Consider the following 24,199-nt stretch of genomic DNA (forward strand, 5'->3'; position numbering starts at 1 on the left):
ACTAAATACTTTGTTAGTACTTCAGACCCAAACCTGAAGTCCAAATCACCTAATTATTCTTGCCCACTACCACTATGTCTCAGCTCACACCACATCCAAACTTAACTTTCTTTACCTCATCCTATCTCCCAGGCTAACTTACTCTGAAATAAACCTCCCTTCTAATAAGTGTCTCACAAATTATTCATCCTTTCCTGCACACCTGCTAGGGCAGTGATCAGGATGAGGTACACTAAGAACATCACAAAATAAGGTCTTTTGATTTTAGGAGTCGGCAGACCCTTGTTCTTCCCATTGCATTTAGCTGTTAAAAGTCGGTAGTTCAAGAAAAACAACTTTGGGAAAAAATATTTTGAATCACATAAAGTTTATTTACTTAGTAAAGTTATATTACAATATATACAGTTTCTATTTACATATACACCTTTCTAAGAAATGAAGCACCATATGATACAGTTAGTATTTTAGAGGAATTTACAGAAATTTTATTTTTGCATCCAAATAGTTATATCTACAGACACACATCAGTTAGAACCAAGTTCTCCTAAGACACTGACTTTAGTGGGTTTTGGATTAGACTGCTAGTGAAGTTACCGAAGAGAAATCTAATTACTGTCAGCTATCAATCTGCTATGCTTCAGGAAAAGAGATCTTAGTTGTATCACTGCAGTGGCTATGGGCAAACTTAATCCTCAGAAAGCCGGAGGTATAGACAGAAGGTATTTTATAAGACACAGGAGTGCAACACTTTCATCAGTAAGATTTTTACTGTCATCAGAAACAGAGTTTCATTAGAATGGAGAAAACCCCCACTGTTTAAGTGTTTATACGCAATACGCAAAGTGAAGTTAAGAACCTGGAAGCTTATGTGATACAGTATTATGCATTCCCCAAGGAATCTAATTACTCTTAAAGAGACCAGACTTACAGCTACTGAAACACGTGGCATGATCCCCTTAACTCAAGGAGGAAGTCTAGCTGTTCACTTTGTAATCTGTATGCCATCATCAAGAAAAAAAGAAGGCTCTGTCCAAGGTACAAAGTTTCCTTCAAGTGAATAGAAGACGTTTGTAGGGGAAAAATGTAAAATGAGGTATTTAATAAACTACAGGAAAAAAGAAAGCGCCTAGACTGTATCGAAAAACATCTTAGATATTTTACATGTGCTACTGTTACATTCATTGTGGGTCAAGTTTTATATAAACTATTTATACCTTTTGCACTACCTAATTTATGCTTTTCATATTTTTGCTTCACTAGATGTCGGATCTAACGGCTGGAAGAAAGCATTGTTACTCTGAGGACAGTTGTTATGACAGACACAGGTGTTGATCAACATCACTGGCTTTTTTAGGACTTTGCCCTGAAGACAGCGGAACTCAACTTGAATTGTTTTGGTGTTGTGTGGGGTACAGCATCGCCCGTCATTGCAGAGGCCACAGTAACGAGGTTTGTATGCCTGCACACTAGTGCAGTTACTGTATTCAAAGCGAACGGCTTTCAAAGACTTCTTTGTTCGGATACATTTCTTTCCTTTCTAAAAGAAATACAAGGACACATTAGATGTATCATTGCATAAGACAGATATCAGTTAAAAAGTGACATGCAAGGATACAGGTCTACTCTGAAGACTGGAATTTGTCTTTGCTCATTCAACAGTGTTAAGACTCTACATCTACTTCAGTAGCTACTTACAGGTAACTCCTACAAGACCTGTCCTTTCACACCAGTGTGTTATTGGGCCAGTAATAAATGATAAATAATTAAAGCCCACTCTTATCATCTGAGACAAGCCAAACCAACATTCATTATCAAACTATACTCCACTGGAAAACTCAGGCTAGTGTAGTTCCATCAGAGAACCAGGAAGCCAAATGAGCAGGTTACAGGACTAGATTCAGGGGAAAACAAGAGAGCTAAAACGAACCTCAAAATAGCCCATTCTTGTGACCCAAGGCAGGATGAGCTTTATCCATGTTATTCTTAACAGATGGTTGTCTAACTTGTCCCTGGAAGTCTTCAGTGACAAGAGACTCCATGTCTGCCCCAGACAATCCTAACAATTCACTGTTCTTACTGCTTGGAAGGTTTTCACTCATGTCTTAATTTTTATGCATTCTAAACTCACCCTTTCTTGTATCTCCCACAGACTGAACAGGCTGCAATATCTGAACACAGTTATGAGAACATATCTCCGTTCTCTTGCATTCAGAAAAAGTTCAGTTCAATCTATTCTCCCCTAGCTGAACATGTTGAACATGTCTTCTAGACCTCTGATCATTCTTGTTAGTTTCCCCAACTGTTCCCAAATGTTTTATATCCTTTTCAAAACACAATAGTTAAAACCCCACAGTATATTCAGCAAAGGCTTTAGCAATGCTTTCCGACGCTCAGAACATTACATGAAGTGATAGCCCTCTCACCTAGCTACATGTTATTCTCCCTGACAGTAACACTTGCATGATGTGTAAAAGCAGCAAAAAAGTCAGCTCCCCAAGATACACATTTATTGCCATGAAGTGTCAGTGTCGGATTTGCTTTTGGAAAAAGCATCATAAATGTAAACATAAAATAAGGTTTAATTTACCCAAGAAGATTTTGCAGGATTTCACACATTCCTCTGCAGTTCCAGATGCCCAACAGACTAGAAGTCTGACATATCCATGCATGACTGGAGCAACTCTGAAGTATACATGCAGCTAGTACAATTGCATTTGTGGGAGAAGTTAGCCTGCATGAGCTGCCAAGATAGTCTGCACGTGCAATACATCTGGTCTCTTTGGGACGACTCAGATTATCATAGAATAGTTGGGGTTGGAAGGGACCTTTAAAGGTCATCTGGTCCAACCACCCTGTGATGTGATTACAACTAGATCACGTTGCTCAGAACCCCGTCCAACCTGACCTTGCATGGGGCATCTACCGCCATTCTGGGCAACCTGTTCGAGTGTTTCACCACCCTCATTGAAAAAAAATAATCTTCCTTGTATCTAGTCTGAATCTACCCTCTTTATTTTAAAATGATTACCCCTTTTCCTTGCCCTTTTGTAGGGCAACAGGTCTGTCCCCATCTTTCTTATAAGCCTCCTTTAGGTACTGAAAACCTGCAATAAGATCTCCCTGGAGCCTTATCTTCTCCAGGCTGAAGAACCCCAAGTCTCCCAGCCTGTCTTCACAGGAGAGGTGCTCCAGCCCTCTGGTCATCTTCACAACCCTCCTCTGAACCCGCTCCAACAGGTCCACGTCCTTCTTACATTGGAGGCCCTGGAGCTGGATGCAGTACTTCAGGTGGGGTCTCGCTAGAGCAGAGTAGAGGGGTAGAATCATCTCCCTTGACCTGCTGGAGGGGCAGCACATGCCAAGTCTAATGCTTATAAAAAATGCTGGGCTTGCTGCACATATGCTAAAAGGTGCATTTATGTACATTTGCATCTGGAGCATTCTAGACCATAATATTGCAACCTTGGAATTACAGCTAAAGAGACTCTGCTCTCTTGCCATTCTTTGCAGCATACCTTATCAGATGCCTCTTCATTTTCACAGGGTCTTATCATGCAGAGCCGTGTCTGCTTCACCATCTCACACTGTTCATTTCTGTTGGTAACACGGGTGGAAAAACCCATTCCACAGCTTTTGGAACAAGCACTCCATTCTGTTGTCTGCTCAATACAATTGGCACTTGAATCCAACACATCGATCCCAAGTGTGGCCTCTTGCCTGTAGGCTGGAGACAAAACCCCACAGAACTTTATTACAAGAAAACCTCATGCAAAAAGCCAGTATCTAAATAAAAGCTCTGCCATATCTGGGAAGGAACACATAAGACAAGAGAAGGTCCAAAATACATGCTTTTGACAGGATTTAGGAATTTTAAAAGTTGCCTTTTTATGAGCTCCCTACATCTAAAACCAGAAAGGTGCCTATCAGTGTAATCAGCAAAGCATTTAGATTTGGTTCACTCAAGTCCACAGCTGGAAGAATTATTGCCAATTTTTCAGCCAGTTTAGAACTCGGAACGACTCTTTATTCTCCACTCTTTACAATGGAAATACATCACAAATCTGTTTTAAAGATATGTCATGGAAGTATTTGTATTAGATATGACTCGAGAGAGGCTGAATGTTTTATCTAAACTAATAAACAGCATGGAAGTAAAGGCCTTTACCCTGAGAGTCATAAAGTCACCCAATCTTGTCAATTATTGACAGATTAAGGCCAGTGTGATGGTGGGGAGGGAGGAAGTAAACGATTTCCAGGAGTTATCACAGCTACTCAAAGCTATAGGCAACTCTGATCGTTGTCCTGCCCCCATGGCAGTGTTAAGCTGTATTATGCAAATATTGTAAAGTGTAGCGTTTGGTTTCACCGTTATCACAGGAGTAAACAGAATGAGGCAACACGACTGAGCTGTCAATCACAGCTCTTGCTGTTAACCTCCTTTACAACAGCATTTCTGCCTTTTACATGGTAAAGCTCCAAAAAGGTGGCCTCCAAAGAAGGATGGCCATTGCTAGAAAGAATGCAAATAATCCATCTGTAGGCATTTTACGGATTAGCCCGTCAATGCCAGACAAATCAAAGAAAAGGAAAAGACAGTAGAAAGGTGGCAAGCTTTTTGTTTAGACTTTATGTGCCTTAGAACTGACACTTCATAGCACTCTGAAAAGCTGTTAGGGCTTTTCTTCCTGGATCCTTCCTTACTTGTTTTTCAAATGGATTAGCTGAGTTTCAGCATAACTAACTGCTTAAGACCACAAAGAGCAGTGACTGGAAGAGAATGCAGTGTCCTCAACTCTCTGTAAAAGTAGCTTATGAAAATTCATGTTGAACTACTAGACTAATTTAAAGGGGATGGAGACATAATTCCCTAAGAAACAGGGGGAAAATATTACGTATTTTGTTTCAATCACAAAAGCACTTTATGAGTTCTGCTTTTGGAATGGGATGTATTTTTTTCAGATCCACGCACTGTGTTTATAACCACTCTTCTCCAAGTACTTTGTAATGCTTTTAATGCCAATAATAATGATGAGAGCTCGAGTACAGACAGGCAGGAATTTGTTGGCATTTTAGCTACCATACCGACCACTTTGTAATAGCAGGGGAATTTAGGGGGGGGAAAAAAAGTCTCTTGTAGACTAAGCTGTTAGATAGTATTTATGATGTAATGTGTTCTTGCAGAGCAACTAGCAGGACTGCAGCTTTGATTTTGGTGGTGGTGGGGAAACGTTTGGAGGCTTGCCCCTGGTTTACCCCACTCACAGAACTACCCTGTACCAGATAAAGAGCAAGTTCAGATTTGGGAACTATCTCAAGTTAACTGCCTTTGAATTCATCCTTTGAATATCTTTTCTTTTACCTGTTGAGCTCTGCCTTTACTCACAACCACTGGTATACTTACTAGTGACTCTAAATGAGGAAAAAAATGACCAAACAAACAAGCGTGTCTTAAATTTGGCAACCTCATGGGTATTTCCAGTATGGTATCACCTCCTCCTCACACTGACTGTGCTAATTAGTTTTAGTTTCCTCACCAGCCATAGCAAAACCTCCCAAAATCACTTCATCTGTCGGGTCGCAGATCCACTTCTCACAGCACTCTCCAGGGACTTCAATTTTCCTGGGGAAAGGGCAGTCGGGGCCGGGGAGCAGCAGGTCCAGGTTGCAGCGGGGCAGGCAGCCGATCTGTCCGTCTCGGCAGGTGCACTGGTACTTGCAGCTGGGCTGGAACGTCTCCCCGTTGCGATAAATCATCCCGTCGAACACGCAGTTGTCTCCCTCCAGCACTAGCGGGAAAAGCGGAGGCGATTTCCCTGAGGCAGAGGGCACCCGGCGCCCGCTCCCGACGCGCCGCGGCAGGCGGCCCTGCCGGCCCTGGGCGGCCGCTCCCCGCTCCCCGCACCCCGCCCGCGGCAGCCCCGGCCCGCAGCCCTGGTGCCCCGACGCGTCCCCTGAGGGAAGGGGGCGCGCAGCCGGGCAGCGGCACCCCGGGGCACCGCGGCGGGCCCCCAGAGTCTCCCCGCCGCCCCGGGGAGGGCGCCGGCCTCGCAGCCCCGGCGGCCGCGGCCCCCGCCCCCCCGCCGCCAGCCTACCCATGCAGATGCCGGCGGCCCCGCCGCCGTCCTCGGGGCCGCGGTCGCAGTAGAGGCCGCTGCTCTCGTCGCAGGGCAGCAGCGGGGAGCAGCTCTCGCCGCGCTGCCGGGCGCACACCAGGCAGCAGGAGCAGCCGTCCAGCACGGCGGGCACCCCCGGAGCGCAGCGCGGCGGCTCGGCCGGGCAGCGCCCGCCGCAGGGCCGGGGACACGCCGGCTCGCGGCCGCTCACCTGCGGGGACAAAACGGCCCGGAGGGCCGGGTCACGGGAGGGCCGGCCCGGCCGCCGGCTCCCCCTACCCGCCGGCCCCGCCGGGCGCCCCGCACTTGCCTCGCTCAGCCGGAGGAGGAGGAGGAGGAGGAGCAGGGCTGGCAGGCCCTGCCCGCCGCCCGTCGCCATGGTCCCGGCCGCCGCCTCCCCGCCGCACCGCTCGGCTCTGCCGGCAGAGCCATTGCAGCCGCTTATATAGAGGCCGTCGGGGACCCCCCCCCCTCCACCGCCGCCCCCCCGTCCCGCGGCGGGCAGAGCGGGCCGGAGGCGGGGAGCTGGAGCCGGGCCGGGCGCTGCGCGCCCCCTGCTCCTCCCGCCACCTGCTCCGGCGGCGCCGAGCCGCTGCTCCAGCCCCGCCGGGCCCGCACGGCCCGCCCAGCCCGCTCCGGGCGGGAGCCCGCACCCGGGGGCGTTCCCTGGTGAGGGGGCCGGAGCCCCGCGGGCCCCGGGCCAGGGCTGCCAACTTCAACCCGCCACTGCGCCCCCCATAACCAGCCCTGTTCGCGTCTCCCACGTGAGCTGTGCTGCCGGTAGTAGATTGTAGGGAAGCCTCTGCTGTTGGGGGGCTACGCCGTGGTCTCTGTCACAACCGATATGGCTGGGCAGCGCTCGGTGGCTGCGACCTGCTCCCAGAGCACAAGCTCCTCTCAGGGCTACACGGCTTCTGGCCCTGGTGTGAGGCCTCGAGCTTTGTGGGCACTACAGAGATGGCAAATGGACCCCGTGAAGACAAGGAGCTGTGGGGGTGATGTGCGCTCCCCAGTAAACTCTTCGGTTTCAGGTCACGGGCACTGTTTGTCACCAGAGGGGTTTGAGTATATCGGCTGGTGGGAGACAGCAGTTGTCCAGGGAGCCCTCCATGTTCTGTGCAACGCGATGAGTTGGAGCGGTAACAGGCTCCCTAGTGCCCGCCTGACGTGTGCAGCCGTGGGAGATGCAGAGCCGACGTGTCAGGCCTCAGGAATGCTTGGGAGAAGTAGCTCCAGTGCTCTGTGCTGTGCAGTTATTTTAGTGCATGCAGAACAGATTCAGGCCAAGCGTAAGGGAGGCTAAATCTGTTAACGGGTTTTGCTTGTCAGGAATTGCCTTCTGCCCAAGGCAGGCCTTCTTGGGTCTTGCTGGCGTGCAGATATTCTCTACCTCTGGTTGTCTGGGGCAGATAATATGCACTGGATTCTGTTGTGGCTTGTTAAAGAGAAAATATTTGAAAAATAAACAAAAGTTGTAGACAGACTAGTGAAAACAAGAGGTCTTTTAAGCTTAAGACATGACACAAGTGGTACTCATGAATTTACAAAGCTGCTATAGCTCTATGCCAAAGCAATACTCAGCACAAAAACAGAAATCGCCAGATACAAGTTTTGTTTTGGACAAAAGTCACCATTCCTTTCTTGATGCTGTGTGGCAACAGCGGGGTTTCTGGAGAAGCCTGTCGTTCTGGGGAAAGCAGACTTCACTGGTGCAGAAACACATAATCTCTTGTCACATATTGGCCTTTTGTTTTCTCCTTCACAAGACAGCGGGACCAGACAAGGGGAACACTGGGTTGCTCAAACCTTATTAGCAGTTTGGACATGGGTTTGTGGTTATTTCAGTCATCCACTACCTTACAAATGATTTCACCTTCCTCATCTCCATTTTTTTTTTTCTCCCCTTGCTGCTTTGCCTCTTGCCTCCGGTTTAGGCAGTCAGCACAAAGCTGGTTTTTACTGTACCTTGCTTATGAACAGAATGACCAATGCTCTTGGCCAGGCATGAACGTTTGCTGTTCCTATAGCTACATAGAGAAGCATGGCTGTTACAGTTTTCCCAGAAGCAGGTCTGTAAACCAGAGAGGCACATAGAAGATCTGTTTTTGTCTGTCCCTCTGTATGTGAATCTGATGAGGTTTTCAGTACTGATAATCATTCACAGCCACTGAAAATTACCTTAGCATACCACTCCTACATGTCTTCTGGTCTACAAAAAAGGTTTTACCACATAAAAGTGCACAGAGAATCAAAGAAATGAAAATAATATTTGCCAGTGTACTTAATTTGAAAAAAACCCAAAACCCACCAACTTTTAATTGCATTTAATAAATTTATTAAGGCCCCTTTGTTTATAAAATACCAGTTTTGAAAATAAGGTGATAGGACCAAATACCTTTTCCCAGACATTTCATTCCCTCCAAAGAGTGCGTAATTTGGAGTCCACTGGAACTACCAGTTCTAGGATACTGTTTCACCTTCCTAAAAGTGAAAGTTTTTGTTTGTACTTGTTTCACAACGTTTTTGAGTGACATACTTTTTCTTACCATATGAAAGTACCCTTTATTACTCCTCACAGAATAAAGAACGATCAGCTGGAGAAATTTCATGGTGGCTCAGCTGGCAATGAATAGCTTTTATTGATGATATAAAATTAGTAGGTACAAATAAATATTTTAGATTCTCTGGGTTTGCTTTTTTAAAGGAGTGACTTAATATTTGGGCCACCACCTTGGCTCTAGATGTTGCAAAGAGTAATCCCTCCTAATATGTAAAGAAATTAACCTCTGCTCTTCACTCTGCAGGGAGACACAGTCAGAAAATAGTGTAGAGAGGCGTAAATTCGGGAACAGAGTCCAGCAGCAGAGCAGATTAAGAATATACTTAAGGGCTTTCCTGCACCAGGGTCGCAGGCAAGGAAAGCGTTTCATGGTACGCAGCAAGAGGAAAACAGGTCATTAATCTGTAATTTCTGACCCGTAGGGACATAACCTGTCTAAGTATGTAAAATGCTAACTAGGGGCTGTGGAGGAGATCAGACACTGAAGTGTTCTCTAATCTTAGCTTTAAAATTCATCTCTGAATTGGCTGTGAATGCTTAAGGAAGCCAGGTAATCTGTCTCATGCTGCACTTAAACATTGTCAAGGCACAAAGTGCTTTTCAGATTTCTTTCTGGAAGGGATGCAGCTTTGTACTTACTGCAGAGAGTGTATACCCAAAGTCAGCATCAGCTGGTATGAGCTCCTGCATGGGCCAGTATCAGCCTTTATACTCAAAGATTTCTCACTCTGGATTTCCATAAGTCTGCCTTGGGCTAAATCTCTGGCATGGTTGTCTGGAAAAGATCTTTATTCAGATCCTTACCTCCACAGAGCTAATAACCCTAAATGTGTCACTTCTGTGACATCCTGTTTACTTCCACACCACCAGATAGGTTATGTATGTTTCACCACCAAAATGCTGAAAGAAGCTCTATCTAAAAGACTGGAAGCAGAGGTTACAAATGAAACTGGCTTAATTCTTAGAGGGTTTCTTGTTGTTGATCCTGTTCTTATCCAGAGGTGTTTATGTGTGTATCAAGCATTACAAAAATTCTAGCATTCATGGTAGCACCCCTCTGTTTAAAGCCAGCCTCCTGTCCAGCCTCCTGTGAAGGCCACTGCTTCACAACAAGCAGCCCAGCAGAATTCTCTTCCATTCTGTGTGTATGGCAAGTGCGCAATTTTTAGAGATCAAAATTGTCATAAATATCACATCCTTCTCTTTCTCTTTCTGCTCTTTTGTCCTACCGTTTTTTACTGATACAAATGTAAAGTGAATGATTCATCCCTTGCCATCCACTGTCTCATAAATTTATGCCCTCTTGGTAGTCTGCCTCACAAACTGCAATATTTTTCTTGAAAGTATTCTATGTTGGGATTTTTAGCTAGCCCTTCTTAGCCTAGTGACAGCTGTAAATTCCTGACATCTTTCAGGGGGACTGTTGCATATGACCTAAATACGAAACAAACAAAAATTAAATAAACACCCCAGTAAATTCATAATTTCAGTGATGTTACTGGCTTTCTGCACACACTGACATATCAATAGCAAGCCATCAGACTTGCTAACAAACTGCACTGGTTCCTCCCTCAACATACGGTAGCAGCATAAGAGGTTCTTCAGCCACAGACGAAATGGCTATAACTGAAACAGTCCTGTCTGTCTGAGCTGGTAGAGCTGCTGGAAGAAGATTGCAAAATGTCAATCATGTCGCTCACTTGAATGACCGGGTACATAAACTAATATTTAGGATCATCCTGATGGTCATTCTCATCTAGCCAGAGCCATTCAAAACAACCCTCCCCGACTACAGTGTGCTTCGAGGTACGTACCACAGTCATTATGGTTCAGAAGATATCTGTCTGAGGTTCAAGTGGACTCTACTACATTTCTCTGTGCTTATATGACTAGTCTATAAGGACTGTGGAGTTTTGAAGTTGCTCTTTGACTTCAGGAGGTTTTAGCCCTCTGCCTCAACTTCTATACATGCTACAGGAGCTAATCTAGATATGAACAGTTAACTGGGCTTTTGAGTTCATCCTCAACATTTAGGACTTTAATATTGGTGAATGGTGTGATTAATCTTGAAAATGGTACCTGAACTACAAATATGAGACTCAGATGCTGGTGATATTACATCTGATGTCAGTTTTAATGAACTGGTTTTCTTTTCATCGAGCTACTGAGAAAAGATAAGAAGATTGTTTCCTGTGAAGATCTATGCAAATTCATGAATGATCCCAGCAGCTTTGGATCAAGACTTAAGTGTTTCATGTTCATAGTAGGATGCCTGTTCCCATTAGGCAGCAGAATTGTGTTCATAGAAGACGTTCTAGATTTTGATGTATATATCCTTTTCAGCATGATCAAGTGGATAGCATCAATACCCAGAAGATACCCTAAAGTACCCCACTAGAAAGATTCTGAGAAGGAAAATGGTTCTGAACCAAAAAAGACTGGTCCACTTGAACGTCATCAAAGGAGCGACAGTAGTTCACCATAAGTAAGGCAATCTCTTTCTGAAAAGATCTGTTCATGCTGAGACAGTTTACTGGTAATCCTGTTGCGTATACCACAATAGGGATGATGAAGATATTTCTGGCCATTGAAGATCAATATGGTTACGTATGATTTTGCTGAGTAAACCAGGGCACGGAATTTTCCCCACTAGTGCATGTACTGAATCCAATGGCTTCTCTTTTCATTCTGATTCAGCTGAAAGTTGGATGTTCCAAGAAAACAGAGGATTTGTCCAGTGATTAACATGGTTAACTGTGTCATTATTTTAAGTAGGATGTGTGGTAAGGTGTGATTAGTTTTTAATGGCAATATTATCAGAATTGATTCCCCAGACTTAATCATGGTTGTGGTTTTGAGTTGACATTAAAAAACAATTATCCTTTCGCCTATAGAAGAATTCTACTACTTTTTGTTTTGTACAGTGTTTCATGTGGTGTTTTCATAGAATCACAGAATGGTTTGGGTTGGAAGGGACCTTAAAGCTCATCTAATTCTTACCCCGCTGCAATGGGCAGGGACACCTTCCACTAGACCAGGCTGCTCAAAGCCCCATCCAGCCTGGCCTTGAGCACTGCCAGGGATGGGGCATCCACAGCTTCTCTGGGCAACCTGTTCCAGTGTCTCAGCACCCTCATATTGAAGAATTTCTTCCTAGTATCTAATCTAAATCTACGCTTGTTTATTTTAAAACCATCACCTCTTGCCCATCGCTACAGGCCCTACTAAATAGTCCCTCCCCGTCTTTCTTATAACCCTTCTTTAAGTATTGAAAGGCCACTATAATGTCTCCCCAGAGATTCTCTTCTTCAGGCTGAACAACCCTGACCCTCCCAGCCTGTCTTCATAGGAGAGGTGCTCCAGCCCTCTGGTCATCTTCGTGGCCCTCCTCTGTCCTCCAGCAGATCCATCTCATTCTTAAGTTGGGGGCCCCAGAGCCGAATGCAGTACTCCAGTGAGGTCTCACTAGAGCGGAGTAAAGGGGGAGCATCACCTCCCTCGACCTGCTGACCACGCTTCTTGTGATGCAGCCCAGGATATAGTTGGCTTCCTGGGCTGCAGGTGCACATTGCTGGGTGATGCTGAGATTCTTGCCCACCAACATCCCCAAGTCCTTGTCCTCAGGGCTGCTCTCAATCCTTTCTCCACCCAGCCTATATTGATACTGGGGGTTGCCCTGACCCAGGTGCAGGATCTTGCACTTGGCCTTGTTGAAGTTCATGAGGTTTGCATGGACCCACCTCTCAAACCTGCCAAGGTCCCTCTGGATGGCATCCCTTCCTTCCAGTGTGTCCACTGCACCACTCAGCTTGGTGTCATCAGCAAGCTTGCTGATGGTGCACTCAATCCTACTGTCCATGTTGCCAACAAAGGTGTTAAACAACACCGGTCCCAAAACCAGCCACTGAGGAATGCCACTCATTACAGTTATCCACTTGGACATGGAGCTGTTGACCACAACTCTTAGAGTGCAACCATCCACCCTGCTCCTTATCCACTGAGTGGTCCACCCATCAAATCCATGTCTCTCCGGTATAGAGACAAGGATATCATCCAGGACAGTGTCAAATCTTTGCACAGGTCTGGGTAGATGATGTCAGTTGCTTCTCCCTTATCCACCAGCACTGTAACCCCATCATGGGAGGCCACCAGATTTGTCAGGCACAATTTACCCTTAATGTCACCAATCACCTTCTTATTTTCCATGTGACTCAGCATAGTTTCCAGGAGGATCTGCTCCATGATCTTCCCAGGAACAGAGGTGAGACTGACTGGCCTCGTAGTTCCCTGGATCTTCCTTTTTTTCCCTTTTTAAAAATGGGGGTTATGCTTCCCCTTTCCCAGTCAGTGGGAACTTCACCAGACTACCACAACCTCTCAAATATGATGGACAGTGGCTTAGCCACTTCATCCACCAGTTCCCTTGGGACCCATGGATGCATCTCACCAGATCCCATGGACTTGTGCATCTTCAGGTCCTTAGGTGGTCTTGAATTTGATCTCCTACAGCGGGCAGTTCTTCATTCTTCCAGTCCCTGCCTTTGCCTTCTGTGACTTGAGTGGTATGGCTGGAGCACTTGCTGGTGAAGATTGTTCAGTACTTCAACCTTCTCTATATCCTGTATAATCAGGTCTCCTGTTTCCTTCCAGAGAGGCCCACATTTTCGCTAGTCTTCCTTTTATCATCAATGTACATATAGAAGAATTTTCTTGTTGCCCTCGATGTCCCTGGCCAGCTCTAATTCTATCAGGGCTTTAATTTTCCTAACCTGACCCCTGGCTGTTCAGACAATTTCTCTGTATTCCTCCCAGGTTACCTGTCCTTGATTCCACCCTCTGTAGGCTTCCTTTTTGTGTTTGCATTTGTCCAGGAACTCCTTGTTCATCCATGCAGGCCTCTTGGTGGTTTTGCCCAAATTTCTCTTTGTTGGGATGTTGGGATGCCTGGCTCTTGAGCTTGGAGGAAGTGATCCTTGAATCTTAACGAGCTTTCTTGGGCCCCTCTTCCCTGCAGGGCATTATCCCATGGTTCTCTACCAAGCAGATACGTGAGGAGGCCAAAGTCTGCTCTCCCAAAGTGCAGGGTAGCGATCTTGCTGTAAGCCCTCCTCACTGCCCTAAGGATCCCATGACTCCACCATGTCATGGTCACTGCAGCAATTCCCCACCAGCCCCTCCTTGCTGGTGAGAACAAGGTCCAGCATGGCACCTCTCCTCATTGTCTCCTCTATCACTTGGAGAAGGATGTTGTCATCAACATATTCCAGGAACCTCTTGGATTGCTTATGCCCTGCTGTGTTGTCCCTCCAACAGATATCGGGGTGACTGCAGTCCCCCATGAGGACCAGGGGCTTGTGAACATGAGGCTGCCCTATCTGCCCACAGAAGGCCTCCTCTGCATTGTCTTCCTGGTTGGGTGGCCTGTAGCAGGTCCCCACTGTAATGTCACCTGTCCTCATGCAGAGCTCCATGCACTCCAGCTGGTCATTAACAGAGAGGGTTACACGCCCTCCTCGTGTCCCCTGCCTGTCCTTCCTAAAGAGCCTGTATCCTTCCATTCCAACACTTCAATCATGGGAACCATCCCACCACATCTTCTGGATGCCAGTAAAATCATAGCCCTGCTGGCATCCTCGTCTCTGACTCCTCTTGTTTTACAATTCCATTGAGCCTATGCAATGATGCCATCAGTTTTGCAATACTTAGGAGTTGTGCAAGTGACAGTGTTTTGGATTTTACTTTTTTTTGAGATATGCCTCCTATGTCATCCAAAAAAGAACAGTTTTGGCAAATTAGAAATTTGGAAAAAATGTGTTGGAAGCAAAATATTTGAGAGGTTTTTGTAAAAAATCTTTTCACATACAATTGAAGAAAACTTTGGAATGAAATAACATATTTTAAATTGAAACATCGTTCAGAAAATTTCAAAACTAATTATGTGGGTATGGGGAATTGCATCATTACCTTTAACATGGACAATTCTATGCACTCAAAAGAAATTAATAAAATTTTCCAGTGTATTCATCTGCATGTACCACCAAAAAATTTCCGTCAGTTTCTTTCCTCCTGACCTATTTCAGCTACAGAGCCTGCTGGGAATACTTATAGCACAAGTCACCAGGTGGTTACTATGTATGGCTTTGTTCTTTTGGGGAACATAAGAGAAAGTGTAGGTTTTAAGAAAGCTTCTATTATTATTTTCTCATTTACAAGTGGTTCTAATGTTAAAATGCTATGGTGTACAGCAAGAAAATTCGTTCTTTGTAATCAGAAGAGTGTAGGTGGAAGTGTTTGCTGTGTTTTCATGCAAACCAAGATTTGAAGAAGAGAGCCAAGAAGCACAAACATGGTATCCATACTGTTACAAGTAGTGCAAATAGTAGGGTAGGAATGGCTCGTGTCCACACTGCTCAAGGCTGTCATTCTTTAGAGCACTTATTCTGTACACACTAACTAGTTTTTAATTTTCACCCTTGGGGATTCTCTGTATCCTTATGGCCAGAAAACATAACTATTATTTTGGGGTGTGCGGGATGACTAAACAAAGTGCTTGAAGTAATTTGAGGGCTGTGCTGCAGGCCTCTAAAATGATGGTTTTATACAAGGAATCTGAAGTGGGTGTTGCCGTGGGATCTGGTATGGGTGCCTGCTCGTGTTCAGGATGGCAGCACGTTCTGTCGTGCTGATTTCTACTGTGTTGGGAAGCAAAGAGATGAGACGTGCCAGAAAAGGGCCATTAATATTTGATCTCAAAAGAAATGAAATAGTCTTTATTTGCATATTTAATTTTATTTTGAAGTTTATTAACCCTAAATGTATAATTATGTTTCATACCTGAAATTACCAGACTGACATTATTGAGAATCTGAGTTGGATTCATTTTACTGCAAAAGATGAGAATGAATAAACAGAATTGGAGAAATTTTCCTTATTCAAGGAGTGAAACTCATCTCGGTGCAGAGAGACAATAAGGTCCTTGAGGAACGTATCACCTAATTTCTATTTCGAGTACTTCAGTAAGAGATACATGGACAGGTCATGTGGAATAAATATATGGGGGTTTTGGCTCTTCCTGGATGAAACAGCTATTAAAGGATTACTTCTCGGATTGCTTCCGAGAATAAGAATACCTGCTTGAATAAAGGCTGGAGGAAGAGGCTGGCAATTTGAAGAGCCTAATGGTGGTAAAATGGATGTTCTGCAGTCAGAAAGTTAGTTCAGCAGAGTGGGGGTTCCTCAGCTTTTTTTTCTTCTCTAAAGAATAACCCTTCAGGATATGTCTGAGAGAAAAGGGTCTGGCTAATGAAATTGTAGTTCAGCTAATTGAGAGTCCCTGATGTTTCCAATAAGTGTTGTTACCAAATGGCATGATTTAGGACTGTCCTTTGTGCCTGTTTCCCATATCCTCTTTGGTCTCTGCCAAGTGCTGAATAATCTGGCCATAAGTAATGAAAACATACTTTATAGTTTTCATTTCATTTTCCAATATGCTTTTGTCATATTCTTTTGCAGCCATAACTGAAAAAGAAAAAGCTTGGGAGAATAAACACAAATTTGCAGTGTGTCCTGCGAATGAGCAGTTCCAGAGGTTTTGAACTGGGAGAGATCTGAATTAGAAACTGTAAACTACTGAGAATGAGAAGCAAGGAAAACAAATGAAGTACAATTGAATTGGACCCTTTTTGCTTGAGCACTTTTATAATCTCTGTTGTTGCTTTGTGCCACAGCGTAGAGGCAGTCTCAGAAGTAATTATCCTCATTTAAGGTTTTAAAGGTTAAAAACTAGCTTTTGCTCACAGAGCAAATGACTAGCCAGTAAAGACGGAGGAGTACAAGAGTAAGGTGATCCCTACAGAGGAATACTCCATAACAAGCTCTGGCCCATTGAGCAGCAGGCGCATCCTGTGAGGCGGGAGAAGGGCAGGGACACTGAGTACACATAAAGCAGGTTGTATCAGGGACATGTCTGGCATGAGGTGTTCCTTCTTCTAGCTGGAATAATTTTGAAGACCATGCATTTCAGTTCAGATATGTGATTTTGAGCATCTATCATTTCTCTCAGTCAGTAATACATCTCCGTTTTCTCCATCATCTGTTCTGAGTTCCTGCATTGTCTGTGAGTTACATATTTGGGTCTGGCAAGCTGGATGCCCTTCCAGGGAACAATTCCCATCCATAGTTCCTGGACCGATTGTCTGTTCTTCCCAAAATCTCCTTGCTGTTTCCGTAAGTCATGGCTTAAAAATACTCATAAGGAAACACTGAAATTTTGGTCTTGTTGTCGTAGCCAAGCCTTTACTTGCTGGCACTCCAAGGCAGATTTTTTTTTCTCCTTTAGACAGCCATATGATATCAGCAGAGCATACCATCTAACTGCATGTACTGCTCCTTGCCAAAGGAAACACTGAACTGAGCTTCACCCACCCAGAGGAGTCACAGAGTCAGAGCACTTTATCAGCCATCCAGCAAAGAAATCGAAGACATGAGAGATGGAAGAAACAATTGGTCATCTAATCTCTTTTTCTGTTTTTGCCGATCTAGTTGCCAGGGAGATAGATACTGTATTAAAAGGAGTGGTCCACATATTCGCTTCACTTATAAGCTGCCTCATTGTAAAAACAGCATTTAAAAATAGTTTAAAAATACTTGTGGACTGAAAATGTTACTGTGTCATTGTTTAGCCAAGCTCAAATAATTTAATACTTTCAATATTCCTTGTAAATGATCTGTTCAGGCTTTCTTCTGTGTTTCTCTAAATTCTATCCAGGTTTTCCTACTGAAATCCATAGAGGAGAAAAAGTCTATTCAGACCAGCATGCCATTTTCTCTAAACCAAAGTCAGGGGCTTGTTTATAGAGAGTGCTTTAACACAGTTCATTCCCTTTTCCCATTTTCCTTTCTTTGGTCCCTCTAAAAAGCTTCCAGGACAGACTCCCTCTATTTTCCCTTTTGTGGAAATGGAAGCTAGATATGAATTCAAATAACATTTTTTTCCACATGCTTTCTCCTTGGGACACGTGCTTGCTGATACATATGCCTCTAAACTGAAAATAAACTCAGTGCAAGTATTCACTGAGATTAGCATGACGTTCACTTGCTCTGTAAACATTACCAAATTCAAGGAATGGACCAAAAACACACAAGTCTATGGGTAAAATGTGAGATTACTTTTCAGTCGTGTCTTCTGTCATGGTTTAACCCCAGCCAGCAACCAAGCACCACTCAGCCACTTGCTCAATCCGCCTCACCCAGAGGGATGGGGAAGAGAATTGGAAAAGAATGTAAAACTCAAGGGTTGAGATAAGAATGATTTAATAGGTAAAGCAAAAGCTGTGCATGCAAGCAAAGCAAAGCAAGGAATTCATTCACCGCTTCCCATGGGCAGGCAGGTGTTCAGCCATCCCCAGGACAGCAGGGCTCCATCACGCATAATGGTTACTCGGGAAGACAAATGCCATAGTGCCAAATGTCCCCCCCTTCCTTCTTCCCTCAGTTTACATACTCACCATGATGTCATATAGTAAGGAACACCTTTTGGCTAGTTCGGGTCACCTGTCCTGGCCGTGTCCCCTCCCAGTTTCCCGTGCTCCCCCAGCCCTCTTGCTGGCAGGGCCTGAGAAACTGAAAAGTCCTTGATTTAGTATAAACATCACCCAGCAACAACTAAAACCATCAGTGTCTTACCAACATTGTTCTCACACCAAATCCAAAACACAGCACTGCACCAGCTGCTGAGAAGAAAATTAACTCTGTCCCAGCTGAAACCAGAAGAGATTTGGGAGGGGTGCAGGAGGTCCTGGAAGAGAAGTGCTCCTGCTCCATAGGAAAGGGAAGCTCCATTCCTGGCTAGGGCTCACCCTGATAGTATGTACCATGCACCATTACAGCTTGTGCAGCTGCGGGGCAGTTGCAAAGAGGATTGTGTAACTACCAGCGGAAAATTTCAACCCAGCTGGTTATTTTGTAAGTTCAGTTGTAGAGGTGATGTGACAAGAAGCTCCAGGGGACTGTTTCTAACTGCAGATTGCTGCTTCTGCCAGAGCCAGAGAGAGTACTGGAGGGAATTCACCAAATGGTAGGACTGGAGAGGTGATAGCCATCTGATCTGGCACATAATGCTGGGTCTTGTGAGAATTTAGCAACTTCTTCTATCCTTGAAAGAAACTAATATCCTAACAGACTAAGTGCTAGACACACAAAACTGTTTCAGGACACTACAACCTCAACATTTTTGCAGAGGCACATGGAGTAAGATGTAACACTTCTGAAATTGAACAACATCCCGTTTGCTTAATGAGTTTTTTAAAATCAAATGTTAAGCGAATATGAATGTGAAATTTTCTAGATTATTACTGCACATAGAGGTAAATTTTGTAATGTGCTGGAAGTGTTACCAGCTATTATCTTGTGAGAGTCTGCACAGCTGAGGAAGTAGATTGAAAAGCATTCCTGATAGTGTAGTAAATGATTTCATTACTGACATTCACATTACCTCCTGCTTCATGAGTTTTGAACATTCATGTTGACAAGAAAATTTACAGAAGGCTGGAGCACCCTGCATTAGTATTCATATGCGTTTGTATTCATGGGCATTTGCACGATAAATGTATCTTCCTGCCACATTGCAAAGTTCTTTTGGCTAGTCCTGCAAAATACAAAACAATTGTAACTTTTATGGTGATGTGCAAACAATACTTCAGAAACTGCAGGACAGGAGTCTCACTGTGAATTTCAGTGATTGGCTGTTTAATGCCCAGACTATCACTAAATCTAGAATGCAAGCAAAGAAAGGAGGAAATCTCCAAATAAATGTTAGTAAGACAGTAATTTGATAACCTCGTACATCTGTAATAGGTGAGACTGGGTTGAAGATGTTAGATGCATGACGAGTACTGCACTGGACATCCTGCGGCAGTTTTGTTGGAAGAAATTAGGAACTCTAAAGTGTAGATGGTGTCATGAGATCGAAGAACGGAAAATCATACCCTATAGATCAAATCAGATGGTCAGCAACTGCTTTCTGTACCTTCCCACTGCCACAATGAAATAGCAATTCAGAACTCGATTCGCAGGGATGTGGTCATATATCTGAAGGAAGATTTCCTTCAAAAAAGGAAAAGTGTGGAACTTCAGATCCACTAATGGATGATACTGTTTGTCCTTAATATCTATTGACTTTGGTGAACGATGGCTCTCCAACAAACATAAATCTAGATAAAAGCTGAAATATTACAACAGCTGCAAGAGTGAAAAGTGAGAGATGATGATGTGAGGGAATTGTACTCGGATGCAGCAGAGAACAGGGTACGTTCACAACTGATAGGTTTCAATACGTGAAACCTTTATGAGGAGCAAGTGTAGCCGCTACTATTAGGTGCTACCATAGCGTAGCGCCAGCATGCTGTGAACACAAATGACCAGGAGTTAAGAAACCTGCCTAGTGAGGAAGACTGAAACATTTGGTCAACAAATAGCCATTCACTTGTTTGTTTAATGAAAGGAAAAAGCACCTTCTTCCAGGCTGCTTGCCATCCGTGACAACTGGATTTTCCTGTGCAGCAATCTAAAAGAAATAGGGGGAGGTAGGAAAGGAGGATAGTAAAGCATAGCAGAGCTGTGCTCTGATCTGTTTCCTTCCATCTGATTGCTCTGCTCTCTAATCTCTGCAGCAGCTCATGTAGGTGTTAACAAGACTGGCAAAGGCTGTTGGTGTGCCCTGCCTACTGACACCCATTCATCCTTTAGTACCAATGCCAGGCAATTATAAATGGCTGTAAAGTTCTTGTAGTTCATAAAAATTTCCAGAAATATTTGCTTCAGTACAGCTTTTCAGTTAAAATGCTGTGCAGACAGCAGGATAGGTATGTGAAATCCATGGCTACAGAAGTATGCTTTAAAGTCTCTAGGCCGCAAGTTTGTTCCTCTTGCCAAGAAGAGAGGAAAAATTGTATCAACTGGAAACAGAAATAAAAGGAGGTCAGGGACAAACCAGGAGAAAGGAAAAGAGAAGCTACAGCAATACAGGCAAAAAAAGAGGCATATATTATATTAATAATGCAACTTTCTAATCAGTTGTTATGACATTCAAACCTTATCTCCAAAAACAGTCATGACAAAACTGGAGGCTAATTTTGGGATCTTGGCAAGTTCAGTAAAGCAGATTTTAAACATTAGTGTTTGGCAGAAGCAATTAACGGATATGGTACGTATGATAGTTATTAATTAATAACCATGTTATATTTTTTGTTTTAGATGTTATTATAGATTCCTAGAATACTATGTGGTAGGCACAACACAGATACAGAAAAAGACACAATCCCTGATCCTGACAGCTTTGAACCTAAATAAAGTTAACAAGCTTACTTAATCATAAGAATGTATGGATATTAGTGGAAGTGGAAAGCAGAAGTTATAGTACCTACGATCATGCTAAATATTTTCTGCAAGATAGTTTTAAACTCATGTATTCATCGCTCCAGATTTCACAGTGTAAGATAAAAAAATGTGTGTACTGCACTATCAAATCTTGTTCATCCAAACATTGTCTCAGCAATATCAGCTTGTTCTAACCAAATGTGAGTTCTTCATTGAGTAGATGGTCTACTTTCTTTTCCTTTTTGACAAAACTATATGCCCTCTTTTCTGTACAACATGATTTCTTGCTTTTCTACTCTGATTCAGTTTTTGTGACTTTAAATATTTTCATTTGAGTACTTTGATTGCATCTCCTGTTAATGTAATTCGGGACATTTAATAAATGTAAAAGTGATAGTTTATAATGTAAAGTCTAAATTAAACTTTTAAAACCTTTGTTGTGCACAGAAAGAAACTGGCAGCATTTTAAGATGATACTTTTCCTTAAAAACGTTTGTTTAAAATGGTCAAACTAGGCTCTCAAACATTTACTGAAAAGACAGCACTAGTGCCAGTGAATAAGTGGAGTGAATGAATAAGTGGATTCCAGGATGTATAAAGATTAGTAGACAAGATTATGTAAATTTTACATTTAAAAGTTAACAAGCCAATTAAGAATTAAAATGTCTTCTTTAGTAAATAAGGATTCTACTGGTAATTAAATAGGTTACTGGTAAAAAGGCTTAATAGAGCAGCAATTTGGAAAAAAAATGTGTGGTTTTTTTTACACTATCCACGTTTAACAGAAAAATGTATCATTAACTGGTTTATGTATGATTAGCAGATGTAATTCAAAACTAAGTTTCGGTCATGTCTGATTGTCTTGCTTAGCTGATTATAATGATTATGAAGGAAGATATTATTTCATAATGTATGTAGTCAAATCTGTAGTTCAGTGTCCATGAAACAAGTAATGATATCACAGATACATCACAATAAATGGTATCCCCACTAGCAATGTCAGAACGGAGACCAGGGGTCAAAGGAGTGGGAGGCAGCTGAAGTGCTAAGTACATGGACTGAGTAGCAATGAAAATTCTGTACTCCCTCTGATACAGTGATTATTCAGTAACATTCAAATTATGACTTTAATAAAGGAAGAGGGAGAAGCTCCTCTCACGGATTCTTTGTGTACTCTTGTTCTTTAATACAAGGAAATAAGATCTTTAAAAACAAGGTATTAAAACATTATGAACATGAACATAAATATGAATGGAGAAACATCTCATCGTCAACTAATAAGGAGTTTGTCTTGCAGAAGGAGTGAAAAACAGCTCCAGCTCTCCAGAGTGATTCAAAACCAGTGGCTTGCTTAATCTGTTTCACACTTCAGCTCAACTTTCAGCCATGGACATGAGAAAGACGGTATGTGAGTGTTCATCTGTGTGTTTTCATAGTGAGTCATCTCAGTGCTATTTCACCCAGAGGCTTCTGGACTGTGGTATGAGTGGAAAGTTGACAAGGTCCACTAGGCTTCGGAGACCCACAGCTTAATATGAACAGCGCTCTAGCTGAAGTGTTAACCTGCTATTAAACCACTTGATCTCCTTGGGGAGGTTTTTCTTACTATCAGGTTTTGCTGAATATAGTCCTTATTGGTCCTGGTCTTTAGTACCTTGAAAGCAAGCTTGAATATGTTAAAGAAACAATTAAAGGAGACAAGACAGTCGAAGAAGAAAGCAGTGCAGGCAAAGCCTGAAAATGCCTGTCTAGATTTCAGCAGTTCACTGTGCCAAAAAGATGCCTTTTGTTTAATAAAGGTGCCTTGTTTCATCAATGGAACAAGGTGAACTTGCACTCGGAGACAAAGAGAAGATAATGGAGGATATAGATTTCTAGTCCTAAAACGTAGTCAATGCAATATAAGGTCTGTATGTAAGGTTCATATAATCTGTTGAATAAACCCTTAAAAACCCTCCTTAGATTGAGATTGAGGTAGGTGTCACAAATCCACTTCAAAGTGTACTCTCACATGCCTTGTACTTCAGGTGATTTTTCTGCATTAAAATTCCATCAAGAAGAATGACATCTCATTTTGCTTGGCTTTGCTGTAATATGGTGAAGGACAAGCCCCGGAGCGGTAAATTTGGTCTAGGTTTTAGGGCAGGAACGGTAACCTGTTTCCATCTCCTCAAATCTAGCAGGATGGGTTAGGACACTGATGTCGTGTGGCTTGCTCTAAACATACGCGGTTATCCAAAACTAGATCCACCTGAGGTTTTTCACTGCCCCAGAGGTGGTGGTGCCCTGGCTGCCCAGTTCCCTAGGAATTCCAGGAACAAGAGACAGGATTTCACATAAATATTATGTTATTTAGGGAATTTTTATATGATAATGTTATGCAATTATGTGATCAGTGCCTTAGTTCTGTCAGCTCAGGTTTTCATTCTGCATTGAGTAGAGCCCAAAAACATTGTCATCTTTTTTTTTTCCAAGTAAAAATACGCTTTTTTCTCAGACAAAGTATGCAGTGGCTTGAGTATTTTGATAGCTTTTTAAAATGTCAGTGCTTATTTTCATACAAGAGAAAATCTTTCTGTGAAATTAAAGAACCTGCTTTTCAAGTAGTAGGATCTTGATGAAGCTGTATTGACTTAAAATTCAACTAGCTTTGAAGTACCTTGTTTTGTAACAACTGCCAGTTTTGAACAGTCCTGACAGCAAAAATGTAAATACACCATGCTTGCAGCTGCTTCTGTAACATGCAGTTATTGGGAGAAATATTTTCTTTTTAATTATATTATTTTCTACTTTCTCCCATAAGATTTCTAAGGCCCATAGTACTCTGCTTTAAAGACCAGCATTTAAGGTACTCACATTGTAGGCTTCCCAATTAACTAAGATTTTTCACAATCTATTTTTTTCTTTCTACTTTTCAGATTCTAACTGTACCCAGTTAGATATTTTTCTCAGAGTACTTCTATTCAAGTAGTTTCATGGGGGAAGAATGGATAAAGTATTATTATGTCTTACTGTGAATATTTTGGTGATCCAAATCTCACTCTAAGTTTCAAAGCTGCTGGAAAATTTTAGATATGGAAATCCTCTATAGCCATCCCATGGATTTAACACTGCTCCCAGTGAAGTCAGTACTGGTCCTGTTCCCAGTTTC

At 43.2% G+C, this 24,199-nt stretch overlaps 1 protein-coding gene across 1 annotated transcript; it reads right to left on the reverse strand.

Annotated features, from left to right (window-relative positions):
* Window positions 1-349: 349 nt before the first annotated feature.
* CCN3 (cellular communication network factor 3) lies at window positions 350-6,691 on the reverse strand. Its single transcript, XM_056333570.1, has 5 exons — window positions 6,424-6,691; window positions 6,093-6,324; window positions 5,535-5,786; window positions 3,516-3,724; window positions 350-1,537 (listed from the first exon to the last, which is right to left on the reverse strand). The coding sequence occupies exons 1-5, from the start codon at window positions 6,490-6,492 to the stop codon at window positions 1,241-1,243; spliced, it is 1,059 nt and encodes a 352-aa protein (XP_056189545.1). The 5' UTR covers window positions 6,493-6,691; the 3' UTR covers window positions 350-1,240.
* Window positions 6,692-24,199: the final 17,508 nt, after the last annotated feature.

The sequence above is a fragment of the Falco biarmicus genome, chromosome 3, assembly GCF_023638135.1.
Source record: "Falco biarmicus isolate bFalBia1 chromosome 3, bFalBia1.pri, whole genome shotgun sequence".
In the NCBI taxonomy this organism is placed as follows: Eukaryota; Metazoa; Chordata; class Aves; order Falconiformes; family Falconidae; genus Falco; species Falco biarmicus.

What these genes read in the sequence shown, in the direction of transcription:
- CCN3 (XM_056333570.1), bottom strand. Translation starts at nt 6,492, where the DNA reads ATGGCGACGGGCGGCGGGCAGGGCCTGCCAGCCCTGCTCCTCCTCCTC. An exon ending in TCCTCCTCCGGCTGAGCGAG is followed by an intron (nt 6,325 to 6,423) that starts GCAAGTGCGGGG and finishes TTGTCCCCGCAG; the next exon opens with GTGAGCGGCCGCGAGCCGGC. An exon ending in GGGAGGTTTTGCTATGGCTG is followed by an intron (nt 3,725 to 5,534) that starts GTGAGGAAACTA and finishes TTTTGTCTCCAG; the next exon opens with CCTACAGGCAAGAGGCCACA.